This window comes from Neoarius graeffei, chromosome 20, assembly GCF_027579695.1.
Source record: "Neoarius graeffei isolate fNeoGra1 chromosome 20, fNeoGra1.pri, whole genome shotgun sequence".
Lineage (NCBI taxonomy): Eukaryota > Metazoa > Chordata > Actinopteri > Siluriformes > Ariidae > Neoarius > Neoarius graeffei.
In genome coordinates this window covers 66666247-66686741 of record NC_083588.1, presented here as the reverse complement: position 1 = coordinate 66686741, position 20495 = coordinate 66666247, and the positions used below count along the sequence as shown (strand labels likewise).

Here is a 20495-nt window from a genome sequence, read left to right as displayed (position 1 = left end):
TATCTTACGCACATATCACGCGGACTCCACACCTCCACACACGCATCGCGTCTGAAGTCATAACTCATCAGGGGAAATCGTGTCTGCATTGGCATGTTCAAAAAACAACCTCGCGTCAACAATGATACCACACGCAAGAAAAAAAAAACAGTCAGGCTACTCAACACATCTGATCCACAGCAGCACCAAAGGCTTTCTTTCACCAAAGGTCATCTGCTGAAGAACCGTCTTGCTGCTCCTCGGCATTTTTACTTTTCTTAACAAATCCAAAACTCGAAAGAGTACCTTGTTTTCTTTTCGACATGGCTAACGCTGAAGACTAGCACTCGCATGATCTGAAGATGCACCGAATGATAAACACTTTCTCAACCTACTGCCACACCCACTACAAACATTGTAGCAAAACAACCGTGGGAAAGAGGGGCAACTACAGAAACATGGATAGAAGTCGTGGGAAAATTCTGGGGGCACAAACTAGTAGAAAGGAAGTGTGTTGGCACTGTTGGCACACTTCCTTTCTACTAGTCTGTGTCCCCAACCTGGCAGCAGCAGTCGTTGTTATATCAGTTTATTTTATCTTTGATGTAAACACAACACTTCGGATATGCAAATGCTTCCCGTTACACACGATTGCTATGTCAATAAACATCATTTTGCCAATATTTTAGAGACCCCCCAACATTTCCCAAATCATGTTTTCAAGGGATCTCATGTCTGTTTCAGGGGATCTCGGATCCCCCGAGTACCCCCGTAGTTCAAACAGTGCAAGATAGATGCCAGCAGCAGCATCTGTGGTCTGACCTGCATGGCCTTTGAAATACGATAATGTTCCATTCATACATTTACACTTATTATTGTAGCTAATGTTCTATAATTATTTATTATTATATTCAAATTAACTTCTTCTTCTTCTTTTGGCTGTTCCCATTAGGGGTCTCCACAGTGGATAATGTCCCTCCATCTCCTCCTGTCCTCCATATCTTCTTCTGTCACACCAACCATCCTCATGTCCTCCTTCACCACGTCCATAAATCTCATCTTAACTCTTCCTCTTTTCCTTCTACCTGGCAGCTCCATCTCCAGTGTTTTTTTCCCGATATGCCCTGGATCTCTCCTCTGTACGTGTCCAAACCATCTCACTCTCATTTCAGTTAGAGTCTGTATTTTCCCAATTTCTTGCGTGTCATGAATGCAGCAAAAGATGCAAAAATCATGACTTAAAATCACCGTAGTGCATCATAGGATGCTGTGGCTGATGAAGTAAGCTCTGGCTGTTCTGTGGAAATTTCCCCCAGAGTCATGTATCATCCAGGTAACTACTGTGAACTGCTAACATTTTATTTTTCATGTTAACGACTTACTGCTTTTCCACCAAGATCAGTACACGAGCAGAATCCAGTACAGAGTTTCAGACACAGCCTGTTTCTAAAGAATTTAAAAACCTCTGACTTCCTGTTTCAGAAATCACAAACTCGTTACATTCACAACATCTGCACTTTCAAAAAAATCAACAGGAATAATGTTCTTTATTTGAAATCTCAAAAGTTTGACAAATTTTTCATTATAGCACCACCTAGAAGTGAATATAATCAAACCTTCTTGGAGATGTTAAGCATGAGGTCTTTCAGTTCTCTCTGAAGTTTGGTCAGAATACGTCACAGCGGTGCTGAGATCTGCCTTCATGTCTTGTTTGCCATCAAATTGGTTGATTGGTATATATATATATATATATATATATCCTTGTCTATTGAGGTATTTCACCTGACGTCACAGGGTCACGTGACGCCCCGGTGTCCGCCATTTTGAACGTCAAGCTAGCTAATGTCAACAACAGTAGCTGGTATGTTACTGTAGCAATGTTTACGTTCAGTCATTTGGGTGACTGTTAAAACCTTTCAGTCTCAAGTTTTTCCTTTACTGTATTTACTAGTTTACTGAGCTAGCACGCGCCGGCCACCGGGGAGCTAGCGCGCGCCAGCCGCCGGCAGGCTAGCGTGCGCTAGCTCCCAGCTTGCCCGAGCGCGCTAGCTCAGTAAACTAGTAAATACAGTAAAGGAAAAACTTGAGACTGAAAGGTTTTAACAGTCACCCAAATGACTGAACGTAAACATTGCTACAGTAACATACTAGCTACTGTTGTTGACATTAGCTAGTGCTAACAGCTAGCTGCTAGTGCACTGCTACAACTACACCGACCCTAATAATACAGTTCTTGGTCACTGCCTGGTAACAGCAAATTTATAACGGGCCATGTCTCAACAGACTAAGAAGTTATTTCAATGACATTTAATAACATTTTGTTTATCCTGAGGACCGAAAGTAAATGAAAATGTGAACAAACCTTAGCTGTAATAAGATGGCGACCACCGGCTCCAGGGACGACCCGCTGATGTAGGCATGTTACCCAGCCTGACACAAAATATTTGTCGGCATCCAAATTCTTATACGCTTTCAGATCAATACCTGTGTATGGCGATGGGTTTTTAACGACATAGGTATACAGATCATGTGGGCCGAAGTCAGGTAAAGACGAGGGCTTCGTGTACTTCCGTACGTCAGTGAACAATCCTGGTGGAAGCAGGTAAACGTCGTTCTCTAAGCCTGCTAACCTCAATTTTTGCAAATACCTCTCCCTCTGCTCGCCCTGTAAATGCCCTACGTCGCTGGATAGTGAAGGTGTTTTCTGCATCTCGCTCCTTTTTCTTTTATGTTTTTCGTTTGTCGCCTTCCTCGCATTCAAACTGATTCGAGCTGTGACGTCCAAAATGGCAGCATCACATGACTTGGTCACGTGGGTGAAATACCTCAATACTTACCTTGTCTATATTTACCCTTCTACATGTACATAGCTTTTTGTTTTGTTTTTTTGTCTACGCCTTTTTTATCTGTTTGTACTAAGAGAGCTAAGTGAAACCGGAGTCAAATTCCTCGTGTGTGTTCACATACCTGGCAATAAAAGTGATTCTGACTCTAATGTGTTCTGAACAGACCATCCTGTGTATCAAATGTCAGATAAACAGACTTTTCAGGAGTCTCACAATGCTGTGATTCAAATTTGGCAATGATGGAACAAAGTCTGTGGGAGAAGAAAAGATAAAACTGTTTTGAAAAAAAATATAAGATCACAGAAAATCCAATATGGCAGAAAGATTCAGAGGAAAGTGGAATCGCTGAAACATACTGTATGTCCATACTGGTGGCACTAAAGGGCTTGAATAGTGAACACTAAAATCATGATGAAGGGTTGACTGGACAGTGAATGAGTTCTTAACTCCTTGAATGGGTTCTGGTTGGAACCCACCATGAGATAAACCACAAAGCCTTCAGGGAGCTACATGGAAATATCAGGTGGAAAAACCACGCGCCTTATATTTATTATAAAACACCATTTATACACAGAGAGATTGGTATCAGAAGGGTCTATAGGGAACCCTACAACAGGAAGTTCCCCTCTCAGAAAAGTAGTAGACTTCCCTTGAGGAAACTGGAACTTTTGAACCAGTCAAAGACACATCAGGAACCTTTTTTTTGGTCAAAGACTGTAGTTTATGGAAAAAGATAAAAATTTACAACCTCACACCTGATTTACCTTCATCCCCCCCCCCCCCCCCCCCCCCCCCCTTCCCCTCAGGTCATGTGTCTGCTTGTTTGGAGCAATCGAAGGTGACAGCGCTGGAGAGAGAGATGGAGGGAGGACGGACTACTGTTTAGCCTGAGGGCACAGAATAGCACAGTGTGAGAGAGAGAGAGAGAGAGAGAGAGATGAAGATAGAAAGATAAACTATTTGCAGCCTATGAAATAATTCATATTCAGAGTTTTAAAAAGTTGTAAAAGATGTTCCTCTAAGTTTGAATAACCTTTGACCTTCATGTTGGATATTTTGTGTGTGTGTGTGTGTGTGTGTGTGTGTGTGTGTGTGTGTGTGTGTGTGTGTGTGAAATACACACACTCCTTTATGTATGTGCATTTGTTTAATGTTCAGATTGGACATCAAGTTATCCAGGCGTGGTTTACACACACACACACACACACACACACACACACACACTAACATAATTTCAGCATACGCACAGTCAAACACACACGTCACTCCATAATTGTTGCCATAAAAATAAGAAAAAAACTTTTTTTGAAAAATGAGAGAGAGAGAGAGAGAGAGAGAGATGGTGGTTCCATCAACCGGAAATAAATAAAGTTGGCACCCTCCTTCTCCTCCGCCTGCTTCCATCCCACTTTCCTCAGCTGTGTCCTCGTTATGTCCGTCCTCTCTCCATACTCATACTCTCTCTCTGTCTCTCTCAGTCAGTCTGTCTGTCTGTCTCTCTCTCTCCCTCTCTCTCTCTCTCTCTCTCTCCCTCTCTGTTGGGGTCAGAGGACACACTGCACCTTTAATAATGGAATAACAGAATCCCTTCTTGTGTGACAGGTCTTTAACCACACACACACACACACACACACTACGCTGTGTAGTATGAGAAGACCACAGTCAGTTTGATTCTTGTTAGTTTTTTCTCCAGTGATGAATTTGATTAGACAGTGAACTGAAGTGATCGGATGCTGAGGGGAACCCGTGTGTCTGATGTGTAAAGTCCAGCTGTTGGGTCGATGAGAGAAGAAAAGACCTTCCACATCTCTAACTCATGCGATGAAGGTCAAAATAAAAATGAAAGGAAATAAAAGTATGTTTGTTTCTTGGACATGTAAGTAAAGCTCCATTATGTGAGAATTGTTGTTTTTTGCTCCTGGGCTCCCCCTACAGTTGTGGAGTGTAATTTGTGTAAACACAGACCGCTGTTTGAGCTCCTCATGAACAGCTCGAGACATGCGTCTGTTTACAAGCTGAAGGATACGGAACGGCAGAAGCCAAAGAACCATGCCAACTAACAAGGAAGAGTAATATTACAGGATTATGCACAAATATGATTCTATAATTTTATTTACTGTGACATCAAAGATGATCTTTAATGTAACAAAAAGAATAATGAAGTTTTAGTTTTACTGAAATTCAGTGTTTGCATTTTCAGGCCATATACAGTGTGTGCTAAGTGTTTGAATGTGGTGTTTGTGTGGATATAGTGTATTGCGTGTGTTATTATGTGTAATATCACCTATTACACATAATACCCACTCCCCGGCCACTTTAATAGGAACGTGTTGTTGGTTCTAAGATCCCTGTTCTTGGCTGCAGGAGTGGAACCCAATGTGTTCTTCTGCTGTTGCATGCTGAGATGCTTTTCTGCTCACCACGGTTGTAAAGAGTGATTATATGAGTTACTATATCCTTCCTGGCAAAAAATCTCGAGCCAATCTGTCCATTTCCCTCTGACCCTCTCTTATCAACAAGGCGTTTGTTTCCACCCACAGAACTGTCGCTCACTCACTCAGTGTTTTTTTGTTTTCTGCACCATTCTGTGTAAACTCTAGAGACTGTTGTGTGTGAAAACCCCAGGAGATCAGCAGCTTCTGAAATACTCAAACCAGTCCATCTGGATCAAACCAACACATCAAGTCAAGTCAAGTTTATTTGTATCGCGCTTTTAACAATAAACATTGTCGCAAAGCAGCTTTAGAGAATTTGAACGATTTTAAACACGAGCTAATTTTATCCCTAATCTATCCCCAATGATGAAGCCTGTGGCGACGGTGGCAAGGAAAAACTCCCTCAGACGACATGAGGAAGAAACCTCGAGAGGAACCAGACTCAAAAGGGAACCCATCCTCATTTGGGCAACAACAGACAGCATGAAGTCAGTTTCGTTGAGGTTATAAACTCGTGGGCGGCACGGTGGTGTAGTGGTTAGCACGGTCGCCTCACAGCAAGAAGGTTCCGGGTTTGAACCCAGCGGCCGGCGAGGGCCTTTCTGTGTGGAGTTTGCATGTTCTCCCCTGTCTGCGTGGGTTTCCTCCGGGTGCTCTGGTTTCCCCCACAATCCAAAGACATGCAGTTAGGTTGGCGTGGGGCGGCCTTGGGCTGAGGTGCCCGTGAGCGAAGTACCGAACCCCTGACTGCTGCCCGGGCACTCTGGTGTGGCTGCCCACTGCTCTGGGTGTGTGTGTGTTCACTGCTTCAGATGGTTAAATGCAAAGGATGAATTTCACTGTGCTTGAAGTGTGCATGTGACAAATAAAGGTTTCTTCTAAACTCTTCATTGATGGAAACTTGAGTGCAAAACTGTTCATGACAACTGCAGTCCTAAAGTTAGCAAGTCAACTGTAGTCCTCAGCCATAAAAGCATTACTGTAAGAGTCCAGAGCGTCTTCCAGGTGTGACTTTCAACTGTCCTCATGGGGCCGTCCTCCACAGGAGCGATGCAATGAGACTCCAACCAGACACAGGGCACCAGGATGGATCAGGCAGGTCTGAGGGGCAGAAGAGGTTCAGCATCTCGATCTCAGGATTGACATGTAACTCAGAGGGACAGATTGGGGGGGAGAGAGAGAAAACACAGGTGGTTAGGTATGCCCAATGTCACCTGAATAAGTAGGAACAGTATACATTTTGCACTGAGTACAAGCAGGGACTCCGGCAAAACTAACTATGACAGCATAACTAAAAGGGGAGAGCCAGAAGGCAACACAGGCATGAGGGGCCCCGGGACATAAAGCAGCAGCCACTACACCGTCAACAAACTCGAGTGAGCAAGCGAGTGGGGACTGACAGCATCCATACATCCCAGTTTACCAAACACTCTGTCTGAGGATCCTCCAGATCTACACCTTTACCTCATAAACACCATTAACACAAGGCTTGACTAAACAGATCTGTTTTCAGCCGAGACTTAAACACTGAGACTGTGTCTGATTCCCAAACATTACTTGGAAGGCTGTTCCATAACTGTGGGGCTTTGTAAGAAAAGGCTCCGCCCCCTGATGTAGCCTTCACTATACGAGGTACCAGCAGATAGCCTGCACCTTTTGACCTAAGTAGGCGCGGCGGGTCATAGAGGAGCAGAAGTTCACTCAGGTACTGTGGTGCGAGAGCATTCAGTGCTTTAAAGGTCAATAGTAGTATTTTATAATCAATATGAAATTTGATTGGGAGCCAATGCAGTGTGGATAAGACAGGCGTGATGGGGTCATATTTTCTAGTTCTAGTAAGGACTCTTGCTGCTGCATTTTGAACTAACTGGAGCTTGTTTATGCACTTATTGGAACATCCAGACAGTAAGGCATTACAATAATCCAACCTGGAGGGAACGAAAGCATGGACTAGTTTTTTCGCATCATGGAGTGACATTAAATTTCTTATCTTAGCAATATTTCTGAGATGAAAGAAAGCTATCCGGGTGATGTTATCAATGTGAGTTTCGAATGAAAGACTGGGGTCAATAATCACTCCGAGGTCTTTTACTGCTGCACGTGAAGAAACAGAAAGGCCATCCAGAGTTACTGTGGAATCAGAAAACTTACTTCTAGCTGCATGTGGTCCAAGTACAAGTACTTCAGTCTTGTCAGAGTTAAGCAGAAGGAAGTTAATAAGCATCCAGTGTCTAATGTCCTTCACACATTCCTCAATTCTATAAAGCTGGTGTCTCTCATCAGGTTTTGCAGAGACATACAACTGTGTGTCATCAGCATAACAGTGGAAACTAATACAATGCTTACGAATAATATCACCCAGAGGGAACATATATATATATATATATATATATATATATATATATATATATATATATATATATATATATATATATATAAATAAAGAAAAAAGCAGTGGACCCAAGACAGAACCTTGTGGAACACCAAACTTTACCTCAGTATGTCTAGAAAAATCACCATTTACATCAACATACTGATAGCGATCAGTTAAATAAGAGCTGAGCCAGGAGAGGGCCGTTCCCTTAACTCCCACAACATTTTCTAGTCTATCCAGAAGAATGGAATGATCAATGGTATCAAATGCTGCACTAAGGTCAAGCAACACAAGCAGCGAGACACAGCCCTGATCAGACGCCAACAGTAGGTCGTTTACTACTTTAACCAGTGCTGTCTCTGTGCTATGATGAGGTCTAAATCCTGACTGATACATTTCATGGATGTTATTCCTATGTAAATATGAGCATAACTGCTGTGCCACAGCTTTTTCAAGGATACCCATACCACAGTGAAAGAAAGTCACACTTTGAGATCACAGTTTTTCCCATTCTGGTGTTTGAACACTGTGAACATTAACTGAAGCTCTTGATTTGTATCTGTGGGATTTGATGCATCATGTTGCTGTCGAGGGATCGGCTGATTACAGAACTGCAGAAAACAGCAGGGGGATGTAGGGGTGTTCCTAATAAAGTGGACAGTGTGTTTAGTGTGAAATATTTCCACAGAGAGTGATTTGGGATTAGTCCCATCAGCTTACTGTTCATATAAAGCTCTAACTCCGCCCCCTCAACCCTGATATTCACCTTCATAACATTTAAACTGAGTCGTGTGAACAGTCATGAAACTCTGTGTGTGTGTGTGTGTGTGTGTGTGTGTGTGTGTGTGTGTGTGAGAGAGAGAGAGAGAGAGAGAGAGAGATCATGTTGGATTTGGTGATCAATAAAGCAAGGTTCTGTAAAAAAAAAAAACTCTCGGAGATATACAAACACAAATAGTTCAACTTGTTTTGGCCCAAAATAAAATGCTGAAACTTCACTTTTCTCTTTATTATCTCTCTCTTCGTGTGTGTGGTTCCGTGTCTATGGTTTTGAGGTTTGTACTCTGGAATATTTCTGCATGATGAGCTCTTTGGTTTTCTGAGTTAATCCAATAAAATATGTAAATGAAGCATCACGACTGTGACAGAGAGACAGACGGAGGATCAGCTTCAGAGGTTTTGCGTTTTCTCTCTCTCTCTAAAGATGGTGTGTGTGTGTGTGTGTGTGTGTGTGTGTGTGTGTGTGTGTGTGTGTGTGTGTGTGTGTGTTGAAGGCCATGTGATGTCCAGCTGTGACACACACACTCGTCTCCTCAGCAGCTGTGTGTGTAAATAACTGCAGGTGATCTCTGGCCTCGGCTCCGTCTCTTTCAGCCACTTTATTTTTCTCCTTTATCCAGTATGTCACTCTCCTTTTACTGGCATTAAGTGCAGATCTGACACTGACACTGACTCTGTGTGTCATCCTGGTGTCCCTCCCTCCCTCCACCCCTCCCTCTGAGAGCCTGCAGAGAAGTTTCTCAGCCCCGCCTTCTCTCGTTCCTCTCTTTCACTCTGTCTAACTCTCTCCATCTCGCAGTTCAGCATCACCACAGTAGAGCAAGGGGTCACAGAGGGATGAGTGGACAGAGGGACGAGTGGACAGTGAGACAGAGGGGCGAGTGGACAGTGAGACAGAGGGGCGAGTGGACAGTGATAGAGACAGAGGGACGAGTGGACAGTGATAGAGACAGAGGGACGAGTGGACAGTGATAGAGACAGAAGGACGAGTGGACAGTGTCTTTCTCACATCCACCATTTGATTGTCCACCAGGTGAGTCTTCGTAGTTTGATCTGAGCTCAGTGTTTCTGTGCACAGTTACAAAAGAAGAGATGAACGACAAATTAATTCTGGGAATGAATTCAGTAAAACTTCAGTAATAACTTCAGTCAGTTTGAGTTCAGGTTGGTTTTATGTCATGGTAAACTGAGAAGGTATAAAATAAAAATAAAACAGTGCTGTTTTTCTCAGGTTCAGTGATGGTGATGCTGGTGATGGTGTTGGTGATGGTGATGCTGGCGATGTGTTGATGTTGGTGATGGTGTTGGTGTCGTGATGGTGTTGGTGTTGGTGTTGGTGGTGATATTGGTGTTGGTGTTGGTGATGTTGTTGATACTGGTGTTGGTGATGGTGTGGGTGGTGATGGTGTTGGTGATGGTGATCATGTTGGTGATGGTGTGGGTGGTGATGGTGTTGGTGGTGATGGATGTTGATGATGGTATGGATGGTGTCGGTGATGGTATGGGTGGTGATGGTGTTGGTGATGGTGATGGTCTTGGTGTTAGTGATGGGGTGGGTGGTGATGGTGATGGTGTGGGTGGTGATGGTGTTGGTGGTGATGGATGTTGATGATGGTATGGATGGTGTTGGTGATGGTGTGGGTGATGGTGTGGGTGGTGATGGTGTTGGTGGTGATGGATGTTGATGATGGTATGGATGGTGTTGGTGATGGTATGGGTGGTGATGGTGTTGGTGATGGTGTTGGTGATGGTCTTGGTGTTAGTGATGGGGTGGGTGGTGATGGTGTTGGTGGTGATGGTGTTGGTGGGGATGGATGTTGATGATGGTATGGATGGTGTTGGTGATGGTGTGGGTGGTGATGGTGTTGGTGATGGTGTTGGTGATGGTCTTGGTGTTAGTGATGGGGTGGGTGGTGATGGTCTTGGTGATGGTGATGGTGTAGGTGGTGATGGTGTTGGTGATGGTGTGGGTGGTGATGGTCTTGGTGATGGTGATGGTGTAGGTGGTGATGGTGTTGGTGATGGTGTGGGTGGTGATGGTGTGATGTTGGTGATGTTGGTGATTTAGAATAAAACAAAATAAATTATTTTTTTCTCTGATACATCATTCATAAAAATAAAAAACAAGAATGAAGAGTAAAATATAAAAAACCCTCATCTATTTAGTTTAATTAAAGGTTTACTTTTATTTTTTATTATTTGTATATTATTTTCTCATTTGCATATTTAATTGTTATTTAGCCTGACACTCCTTAATGTTAGTATTTCCTTTTCCTCTCTTTCTTTGTCTCCCCGTCCCTGTTACGTCTCTGGCATTTTAAGCAGAGACAGGACGTGAGACAGGAGGAGGTGGACGTCCACACACAGGTGACGTATCGAGTACAACGAACACAACATGCTGAATCTCCAACACGCCTCCGAGTGGATGAGCCCCGATACGTGGTACCATCAGAACAACACCATCACACAGCATGGGACAGGTATGGAGAGAGAGAGAGAGAGAGACAAACAGACAGACAGACAAACAGACAGACAGACAGAGAAAATGAGACAGACAGACAGACAGACAGACAGACAGACAGACAGACAGATTTGAAGTAATTTGAAGACAGAATTGCACATGACCAGTTGTACTGATCTGTATTTTGATTAAAAAGATACAGATACAGACTCTCTCTCTCTCTCTCTCTCTCTCTCTCTCTCTCTCTCTCTCTCTCTCTCTCTGAACATTTAAAACCTTTAACAGTTCTTTGTTAGAACCCTTTAAAGGTTGTATGCTGAACCCTGTAACAGAGCGTCTTTTTATCAGAAATAGTTATGAGACGGAGAACTCAAAATTATCCAATGAATCCTAAAAGAACCATTAAAGAACCCTTTTCTAAAAGTGTACCAAGTCCTGAGACAGTTCTAAAGGTTAAAGTCCTGACAGGTTCTAGATATGAAGAAGAAACTAATAAGCAATAGTTTGGAATCTGTACCACACACTTACCCAGTGAACACACACACACACACACACACACACACACACACACACACAGAATGAAGGGTTCTTCAGTGGTTCTTTGGAAAATTAAGAAATTAAGGGTTCTTAGCTTTCATGGTTCAATGGTTCTACTTGGAAATCTCTTTAATAGGAAAGTGCTTTGTTGTAGAATTTTACAGACTTTAAGGGTTCCGTCAGAGAGACAGATGAGGAAACTGTAACAGTTTGACATTTTTAAAGAGTGTTTCTGCTGTTGTGTGAAATGGTTAATGTACAGATGGAAGTTCTGGTGCATTCGTGTATTTATCTGTCTGGGTTCCTTTGTTATTTTTTTATTTTTGTTAAATTCATGTTAGCTCCCTTTCAGAATGAACCTAAAAAACTTTGGTTGTATTTTCAGGTTCTGTGTGAGCTAATGTTCATGAAATTCTTTATCTTAATCACCGCTGTTTTCTTCAGTCAGGATAAAGCCAACATTTTATAAAACTTCTCTGGAACCCAGAAGACCCTGTTTCTGTCTGTCTGTCTGTCTGTCTGTCTGTCTGTCTGTAACAGATGGCTGTGTGGAGGATGTGACCTGGAGGACAGGGGGACGAGGAGGACAAGCAGGAGACAGGGGGAAGCAGGAAGAGAGGGATGCCACGGACGAGGCTCAGCTTCACCTCCAGCTGAAGAGGAAACTGCAGAGGAACCGCACGAGCTTCAGCCAGGAGCAGATCGATGCTCTGGAGAAAGGTTCTCACTCCTTCATTTAGAACCCACAGAGTGAACAGAGAGTCCTTTCCTCTCCTCTTCATGTGAAATTTGTACTTCCTGTTTCTCTCTCAGAGTTTGAGAGGACTCATTACCCCGACGTCTTCGCTCGAGAGAGACTGGCCTCCAAAATTGACCTTCCTGAAGCTCGTATCCAGGTTAGAACCCGTCTCTGATCACTGATGAACTTCACATGAGCCTTTTAACAGCTGATAAAGTGGATATGAAGCTCTTTTCTTTAGTTCTGTGAATCATTAAATAATATACAGTGGTGCTTGAAAATTTGTGAACCCTTAAGAATTTTCTATATTCCTGCATAAATATGACCTAAAACATCATCAGATTTTCACACAAGTCCTAAAAGTAGATAATGAGAACCCAGTTAAACAAATGAGACAAAAATATTATACTTGGTCATTTATTTATTGAGGAAAATGATCCAATATTACATATCTGTGAGTGGCAAAAGTATGTGAACCTCTAGGATTAGCAGTTAATTTGAAGGTGAAATTAGAGTCAGGTGTTTTCAATCAATGGGATGACAATCAGGTGTGAGTGGGCACCCTGTTTTATTTAAAGAACAGGGATCTATCAAAGTCTGATCTTCACAACACATGTTTGTGGAAGTGTATCATGGCACGAACAAAGGAGATTTCTGAGGACCTCAGAAAAAGCGTTGTTGATGCTCATCAGGCTGGAAAAGGTTACAAAACCATCTCTAAAGAGTTTGGACTCCACCAATCCACAGTCAGACAGATTGTGTACAAATGGAGGAAATACAAGACCATTGTTACCCTCCCCAGGAGTGGTCGACCAACAAAGATCACTCCAAGAGCAAGGCATGTAATAGTCGTTGAGGTCACAAAGGACCCCAGGGTAACTTCTAAGCAACTGAAGGCCTCTCTCACATTGGCTAATGTTAATGTTCATGAGTCCACCATCAGGAGAACACTGAACAACAATGGTGTGCATGGCAGGGTTGCAAGGAGAAAGCCACTGCTCTCCAAAAAGAACATTGCTGCTCATCTGCAGTTTGCTAAAGTTCACGTGGACAAGCCAGAAGGCTATTGGAAAAATGTTTTGTGGATGGATGAGACCAAAATAGAACTTTTTGGTTTAAATGAGAAGTGTTATGTTTGGAGAAAGGAAAACACTGCATTCCAGCATAAGAACCTTATCCCATCTGTGAAACATGGTGGTGGTAGTATCATGGTTTGGGCCTGTTTTGCTGCATCTGGGCCAGGACGGCTTGCCATCATTGATGGAACAATGAATTCTGAATTATACCAGCGAATTCTAAAGGAAAATGTCAGGACATCTGTCCATGAACTGAATCTCAAGAGAAGGTGGGTCATGCAGCAAGACGACGACCCTAAGCACACAAGTCGTTCTACCAAAGAATGGTTAAAGAAGAATAAAGTTAATGTTTTGGAATGGCCAAGACAAAGTCCTGACCTTAATCCAATGGAAATGTTGCGGAAGGACCTGAAGCGAGCAGTTCATGTGAGGAAACCCACCAACATCCCAGAGTTGAAGCTGTTCTGTACGGAGGAACGGGCTAAAATTCCTCCAAGCCGGTGTGCAGGACTGATCAACAGTTACCGCAAACGTTTAGTTGCAGTTATTGCTGCACAAGGGGGTCACACCAGATACTGAAAGCAAAGGTTCACATACTTTTGCCACTCACAGATATGTAATATCGGATCATTTTCCTCAATAAATAAATGACCAAGTATAATATTTTTGCCTCATTTGTTTAACTGGGTTCTCTTTATCTACTTTTAGGACTTCTGTGAAAATCTGATGATGTTTTAGGTCATATTTATGCAGAAATATAGAAAATTCTAAAGGGTTCACAAACTTTCAAGCACCACTGTATCAGTGGAATCAGACTGGCTCCACCCACTGACCTATGCTCTAATGGACGATTGACAGGTGTGGTTCTCCAATAGGAGAGCTAAGTGGAGGAGGGAGGAGAAGCTGCGTAACCAGAAGAGGCTGGGGGGCGGGACTTCCTGTCCTCAAACTCACACACCGCTGAGCATGTCCTTCAACCTACCTGTCTATCATCCTCACCATGGCAACGCGTCCGGTCAGCAGCTTAGAGATTTAATCCTACATTAGTTCAAGTTCAAGTTTATTTGTCATGGATACGGAACGTCAGGGGCGTTTTTACATGGAGATGCTGGTAGTGAGGCTCAGGTACACGACGCCTGTGCAACACTGTGGAAGTCCTAAATGGGTGCTTAAAGGCTCCCATGCCATACAATTTTAATTATTTTATAATATTTCCTGAGATGCTTTTGTCAAGTTTGTGAGGTTATTTATTTATTTGTTTGTTTTTGAAAAAAAACATCTTTGTTCTCTTTTCTCATGCTGTTTCAGCATGGTATGAAAACACTACCAGATAAAAGAGGCTGATTTAGCAGTTTTTCCTTTAAATATTAAATATGTAAATAGTTTCACTCTGATTAGCTGTCATCATTAAACGACACCTCTGCCAGCCACACCCACTGAATTAGTGGTGTGCAGCTCACAAACAAGTCACTTTTTTTTTGAATGACTCTTTAGTGAGTCTTTCGTACCTGTTCCTGGTCAACTCCATGCAACTGATCGGAAACCTCATCATTACACAGTTCACACAACTGTCTGCTAATAACGATCAACAAAGAGCAAGAAAGCTTGGACTGAAGGAATCGGGTCACTAAAATGAACGGAACTGCTCACCATGACAGAATTGTTTTGCTGTGGTCTTCATGCTGCTGTTTTACAGATGTTTATACAGATGAAGTTAGTATTCCTGAAACTATACACGTCATATTTACACAGCCTGTGAGCTCTCTCACATCCCTAACACTGGGTAAGCTACTTTACCAAGCTAACCTGAACTAGCAACAGCTACCTGAAGTGTCTGAACAGTTGATTGTTTTGTAAATTTTGAAACGTTTTACTGACGGTTTGTGGACTGGAGCTCAACTCCATCAGGCTCCACACAGCTCCATCTTTCTACATCAGATTTGTAGTAAAGCCCGTCTGATATAACCCAAAGCTGATAAAGATATCTTCACTGCAATGTGTCAAACACAACAGTAATATCAGGCTGAAATTAACGTCAGAAACGTCCACAGAAATAAACCTCCGCCACTCTTTTTGTGTTTTAACTTCCTGTGGAATAAAATCCAGCCTCAGGTTCTTTTGTGCATCCTGGAACAGCACACTTGCACTTTCTCCCCAACGTCTCCACTTCTTCTTTCAAAGGAAGCATTTACTGAATGACTAAATGGCTCCGCCCCATGTTCTTGATTCAGATTGTTGTGGGCGGTCATACGTTAATGATGGGCGGTACCAACAGAAATTTCTGCATAAGAAAGAGTCACTTTTCTGATCCACCTGTTCTCTTTCTGTGGTTCTTACAGACTGGGAAGGTCAGAGTTCACTCTGAAAGTCTCAGAACATCTCCAAGTCACAGCCACGCGTTTTATTACAAAAACAACAAGAAACACAGTTCCACCACATGGGACCTTTAAGGGTTCTTAACTTCTAGAAAAGGTTCTCCTTGTTCCTCTCGAACTGTGTGTGTGTGTGTGTGTGTGTGTGTGTGTGTGTGTAAACTCATTGAGCTGCAGGTTTATTTTACTGCACAATTAAAGTGTTTCTAAAGAAAAACAGATGTAAATATTGACAGGATTAGTTGTCTCATCGCTGTGTGACGTGTTGATTTAAACTGTACAGTGTTTGATGGTGTTAACATTCCAGCTGTGTGAGAGATGAAGACTGTGCTGTTTTGTTCTCAGGTTCCGCGCGCTCTCACACACACACTGACTGTGGGAGTGTGTACAGCTCACTGCCTGCTTTCACCACTCCACAGGTATCACACTCACACTGCACTTCATTATCAATCAATCAATCAATCAATCAATCAATCAATCAATCAATCAATCAATCAGAAACTCGGACTGAAATGTTGGACTCTGTTGGATACACACACTCAACATGGGCTCGAATTCAGAAGGTCACGTGACTGTTGTGGGTTTGAGATGTGACCTATTATCGCCCTCTTGTGGGCCCCGAGGGAACTGATTCACTGTTCACACGCCACGCGCGCGCGCACGGTTTCATTTGCTTGTGCAGTGTCAGTGGAGTGATGCAGTTACATGTGTATTTTGTTTACTAAATATAATTTTAAAGCACATTTTAAACCACAAATTGTCTCAAAGCAGAGTTACAGACACCAAACATCAGCTTCCAACAGCTTTTTTTTTTTAAATCAAGTTTCCTCTTAACAACATTTCTGAAAATTTTATGAGAATTTCTTACAAACACCTCACGGTGCTCTGATAAGTTTGATTTGGGGGTATATATCCAAACAAAAACATAAAGTTTATATGAGTTAAATTTCTTAGAAAATATAATTAATGTGCTTAATGTTTCCTCATTTCCATAGAGGGTGCCAATAATTTTGGAGTTAACAGAAGATTAAAAAAAGGAACGGAACGATGTCAATGGTCATTGTTTTAAAGTGTTATTATTTCCATACAGCATCAGGATCTAAAGGGGACTGAAAATAAATCCGAGTTAAAGTTTGTTTAAAGTTTCAGGATTTAGAAGAGAAAGAAGTGATTTGGAAATTCTTTGATGTGTCTGATTCACAGCTTCAGGGTGTGTATGTGTGTGTAAGTGTGTGTGTGTGTGTGTGTGTGTGTGTGTGTGTATGTGTGTGTGTGTAAGTGTGTGTGTGTGTGTGTGTGTAAGTGTGTGTGTGTGTGTGTGTGTGTGTGTGGTTCTAGACACACCTTGTTATTATGTTTATGATCTCATGACTCACTGGGATTTCAACCTCAGAAACACCTGAAAAGTGGAGGCTGAAATTTTACACCCAAAACACACTAACGGTTCAGAAAGCGGCTTTGTTTGTTCTCACAGCTGCTGTTGTGGCTTTTAGTGGTTTAAAGGAATGTGATTTAATGAAACTGTTAAACTGCTGTGAAAAGAGAATCAGCTGTAAAGACCTGCTTTCAGTCCTGACAGTGAAAAGCTCGACATATTTCTTTAATGAAGTAAAATTAGCCAAGTTGCTTCACAGAGTCACGATTTTAAACATGTTCTAAATTCCCAGTGTGTACCTGCTGTAATCTCATTAAATACAGGAAGTCAGGGCGTGGCAGTGGGCGGTGAGCAAGTTACTGATACAAACATTTAAGATATTTGACAAGAGCCTGTCCTGGAAAATGGCTTCCTTCCTGCCATGATGATGAAGCTGAAAGATCTCGAGTGTGTTCGTGTAATTACAGTGTTTGTGTTTGATGCGGTACACACTCGAGTGCATTTTAGCAATGAAATCACTTCAAATGCAAACTTTTTAACTTGTACAGCTACATAAGAGATTTTTACTGTACACACACACACACACACACAGATTTCCATCTGACCCCGCTCTCCCCATCTGTGCTGTTTTTGCATCTTCATACACTGTCTTTATTCAAGCACAAAAACATTTAATGTCATTTTAGTGAACAAAATCTAAATGTGCACCCTTCTCCCTTCACTCAATCTCTATGGATTTTATCTTCATGAATTTCTCCTTTAATAAACTCATATTTGTGGGAAAATCACATGATTTTCACATTCATCAATGTCTGATTTAATTTTTGTGTTTAACTGCTTGAGAAGTGATTTAGAGCAATTAGCTTCAACCATTTCTCATTGGAAATATAAATTAATAAATAGATAGATAAATAGATAAATAAAATAAACCGCTGTACAGGCCACGCCCGTGAGAGCCATGTGAAGGTAGTGTGAAGTGGATTGCTGTTGCTTGTTGATGAGATGTTCTTATTCTCTCTCTTGTTTTCTCTCTCCTCTCAGTCCACCTCCTCTTACTCCACCATGTTGTCTCCTCCCCCTTCTGTTCCTCCTCATCTACCTCGTAAATTTGACCCCACCTCTTACTCCACCCCCCACCTGCCTCCTCCTACAGCTGCCACAAACACAGGTGAGTTTTCTTTTCTTGCCATGTTCCACATGTTCCCACGAAAAGTCATTTGTATGCACATGGTCCAGATGTGAACCGAGCTTTGGGTGTGGTCACATGCAGGTTTTCTGAACGGCGCATCACTCTCAGGGCTGGTTGGGGTTCAGGCTGGAGATCAGGACCTGAGTTTGGGTCAGTATTGGACCAGACTGCAGTGAGAGTCAGAACAACAACCAAAACCAGACCATGAACATGAACTCCATCGCCAGGACCTTGATCAGGGATGAAGCCACAAGTCACGAGTCAGATTTCACTTGGAGGAAAAACACTCACAGGCTCTGTGCACCACAGGAACAACCATCACTGTGAGAATTTATCACTGTGAATTTCACCACTGATATTCCATAAATATTTAGTCAAGAACATTTCATTTCAGGGAAACTGAAGCAGCTTTTACAGCTGTTAAACCAGATGTGAATTAAAGCACAAGTTCATCAGATAATCAGCACAAACGCAGAAGAAAACCACAGTGAAGGTCTGTGCTGATGAAATATCATCACGTCGAATAAAGCTCCAGAACCTGACCACATGTGACCATCCAAAACCCAAACGCCAAAACAACGTCACTATTTATTTATTTATTTATTTATTTCAAGGGTGACACAAGAGTTTGTGCTGGTTTAATCTGACAGCACTTTGTGTGTTAAGGTCTCGCTGTACTTCATGTGGAGTTGTGTTAGTGCGAGAGCTATGTTAGTGCGAGAGTTGTGTTAGTGCAAGAGTTGTGTTAGTGCTAGAGTTGTGTTAGTGCGAGAGTTGTGTTAGTGCAAGAGCTATGTTAGTGTGAGAGCTATGTTAGTGCGAGAGTTGTGTTAGTGCTAGAGTTGTGTTAGTGCTAGAGTTGTGTTAGTGCGAGAGTTGTGTTAGTGCAAGAGCTATGCTAGTGCGAGAGTTGTGTTAGTGCTAGAGTTGTGTTAGTGCGAGAGTTGTGTTAGTGCAAGAGTTGTGTTAGTGCGAGAGTTGTGTTAGTGCTAGAGTTGTGTTAGTGCTAGAGTTGTGTTAGTGCAAGAGTTGTGTTAGTGCGAGAGTTGTGTTAGTGCGAGAGCTATGTTAGTGCAAGAGTTGTGTTAGTGCGAGAGTTGTGTTAGTGCAAGAGTTGTGTTAGTGAGAGAGTTGTGTTAGTGCTAGAGTTGTGTTAGTGCGAGAGTTGTGTTAGTGCGAGAGCTATGTTAGTGCGAGAGTTGTGTTAGTGCAAGAGTTGTGTTAGTGCAAGAGCTATGTTAGTGCGAGAGTTGTGTTAGTGCGAGAGCTAGGTTAGTGCAAGAGTTGTGTTAATGTGAGAGTTGTGTTAGTGCGAGAGTTGTGTTAGTGCGAGAGCTATGTTAGTGCGAGAGTTGTGTTAGTGCAAGAGTTGTGTTAGTGCAAGAGTTGTGTTAGTGTGAGAGTTGTGTTAGTGCGAGAGTTGTGTTAGTGTGAGAGTTGTGTTAGTGCAAGAGTTGTGTTAGTGTGAGAGTTGTGTTAGTGCGAGAGTTGTGTTAGTGTGAGAGTTGTGTTAGTGCGAGAGTTGTGTTAGTGCGAGAGTTGTGTTAGTGCGAGAGTTGTGTTAGTGCGAGAGCTATGTTAGTGCGAGAGTTGTGTTAGTACGAGAGCTAGGTTAGTGCAAGAGTTGTGTTAGTGTGAGAGTTGTGTTAGTGCGAGAGTTGTGTTAGTGCGAGAGTTGTGTTAGTGCGAGAGCTATGTTAGTGCGAGAGTTGTGTTAGTACGAGAGCTAGGTTAGTGCAAGAGTTGTGTTAGTGTGAGAGTTGTGTTAGCTATGTTAGTTCAAGAGTTGCCTGAAGACAAAATCACCTTCCCAAGTTTAAAATCTTGCAGATCCTCTCTCCTCACTTTCCACCAAATGTGAACTAGGTGCTAGTTCTGGGTTGGTGCTGGTTCTGAATTGGTTCAACTTGCAAACCTTCTAAGAACTGTATTGCTTTCCCATGGGCTTCAGAGCCACCAGAGAGCCGCATCATTACATCACTGGATACATCAGCACTTTCCCAGCAACGCTAGCACCAACACAACAACAACAACAATAACAACAACAATAACAACATCAGTGCCACATGACTGGATTAGTTGGACTAGACACTACACTTGGTCTGTTTTTTTTTTTTAAATGGCTGTCAGAAAGTTTTAGTTGGTCTTGTTAGTCAACTAAATTAGGTTCTTGGTTCTAGACCAGCAAAGTGTTGGTGCTTCTCTGGAACCTGTGTTCCTGGCCGAGAGCCGGATCTTTGGCTATTGCAACACGAACCGGTTTGAGATCAGACACCGGCTCTGAACCACGCCTCAAACTGCCTGGGTGGAAAAGAGGGATGTGAGGATTCGT

At 42.5% G+C, this 20495-nt stretch overlaps 1 protein-coding gene across 1 annotated transcript in view; it reads left to right on the top strand.

Moving 5' to 3' along the window:
• pax10 (paired box 10) overlaps positions 1-19103 on the top strand; it is a 38856-nt gene extending 19753 nt beyond the window's left edge. The window contains exons 2-8 of the mRNA XM_060902325.1: positions 10737-10894; positions 11953-12132; positions 12226-12308; positions 14086-14242; positions 15945-16018; positions 18016-18142; positions 18245-19103. Coding sequence (XP_060758308.1) covers positions 10810-10894; positions 11953-12132; positions 12226-12308; positions 14086-14242; positions 15945-16018; positions 18016-18142; positions 18245-18339 — 801 coding nt within the window. The 5' untranslated portion in view covers positions 10737-10809 and the 3' untranslated portion in view covers positions 18340-19103. The remainder of the gene's footprint in view (positions 1-10736; positions 10895-11952; positions 12133-12225; positions 12309-14085; positions 14243-15944; positions 16019-18015; positions 18143-18244) is intronic.
• Positions 19104-20495: the final 1392 nt, after the last annotated feature.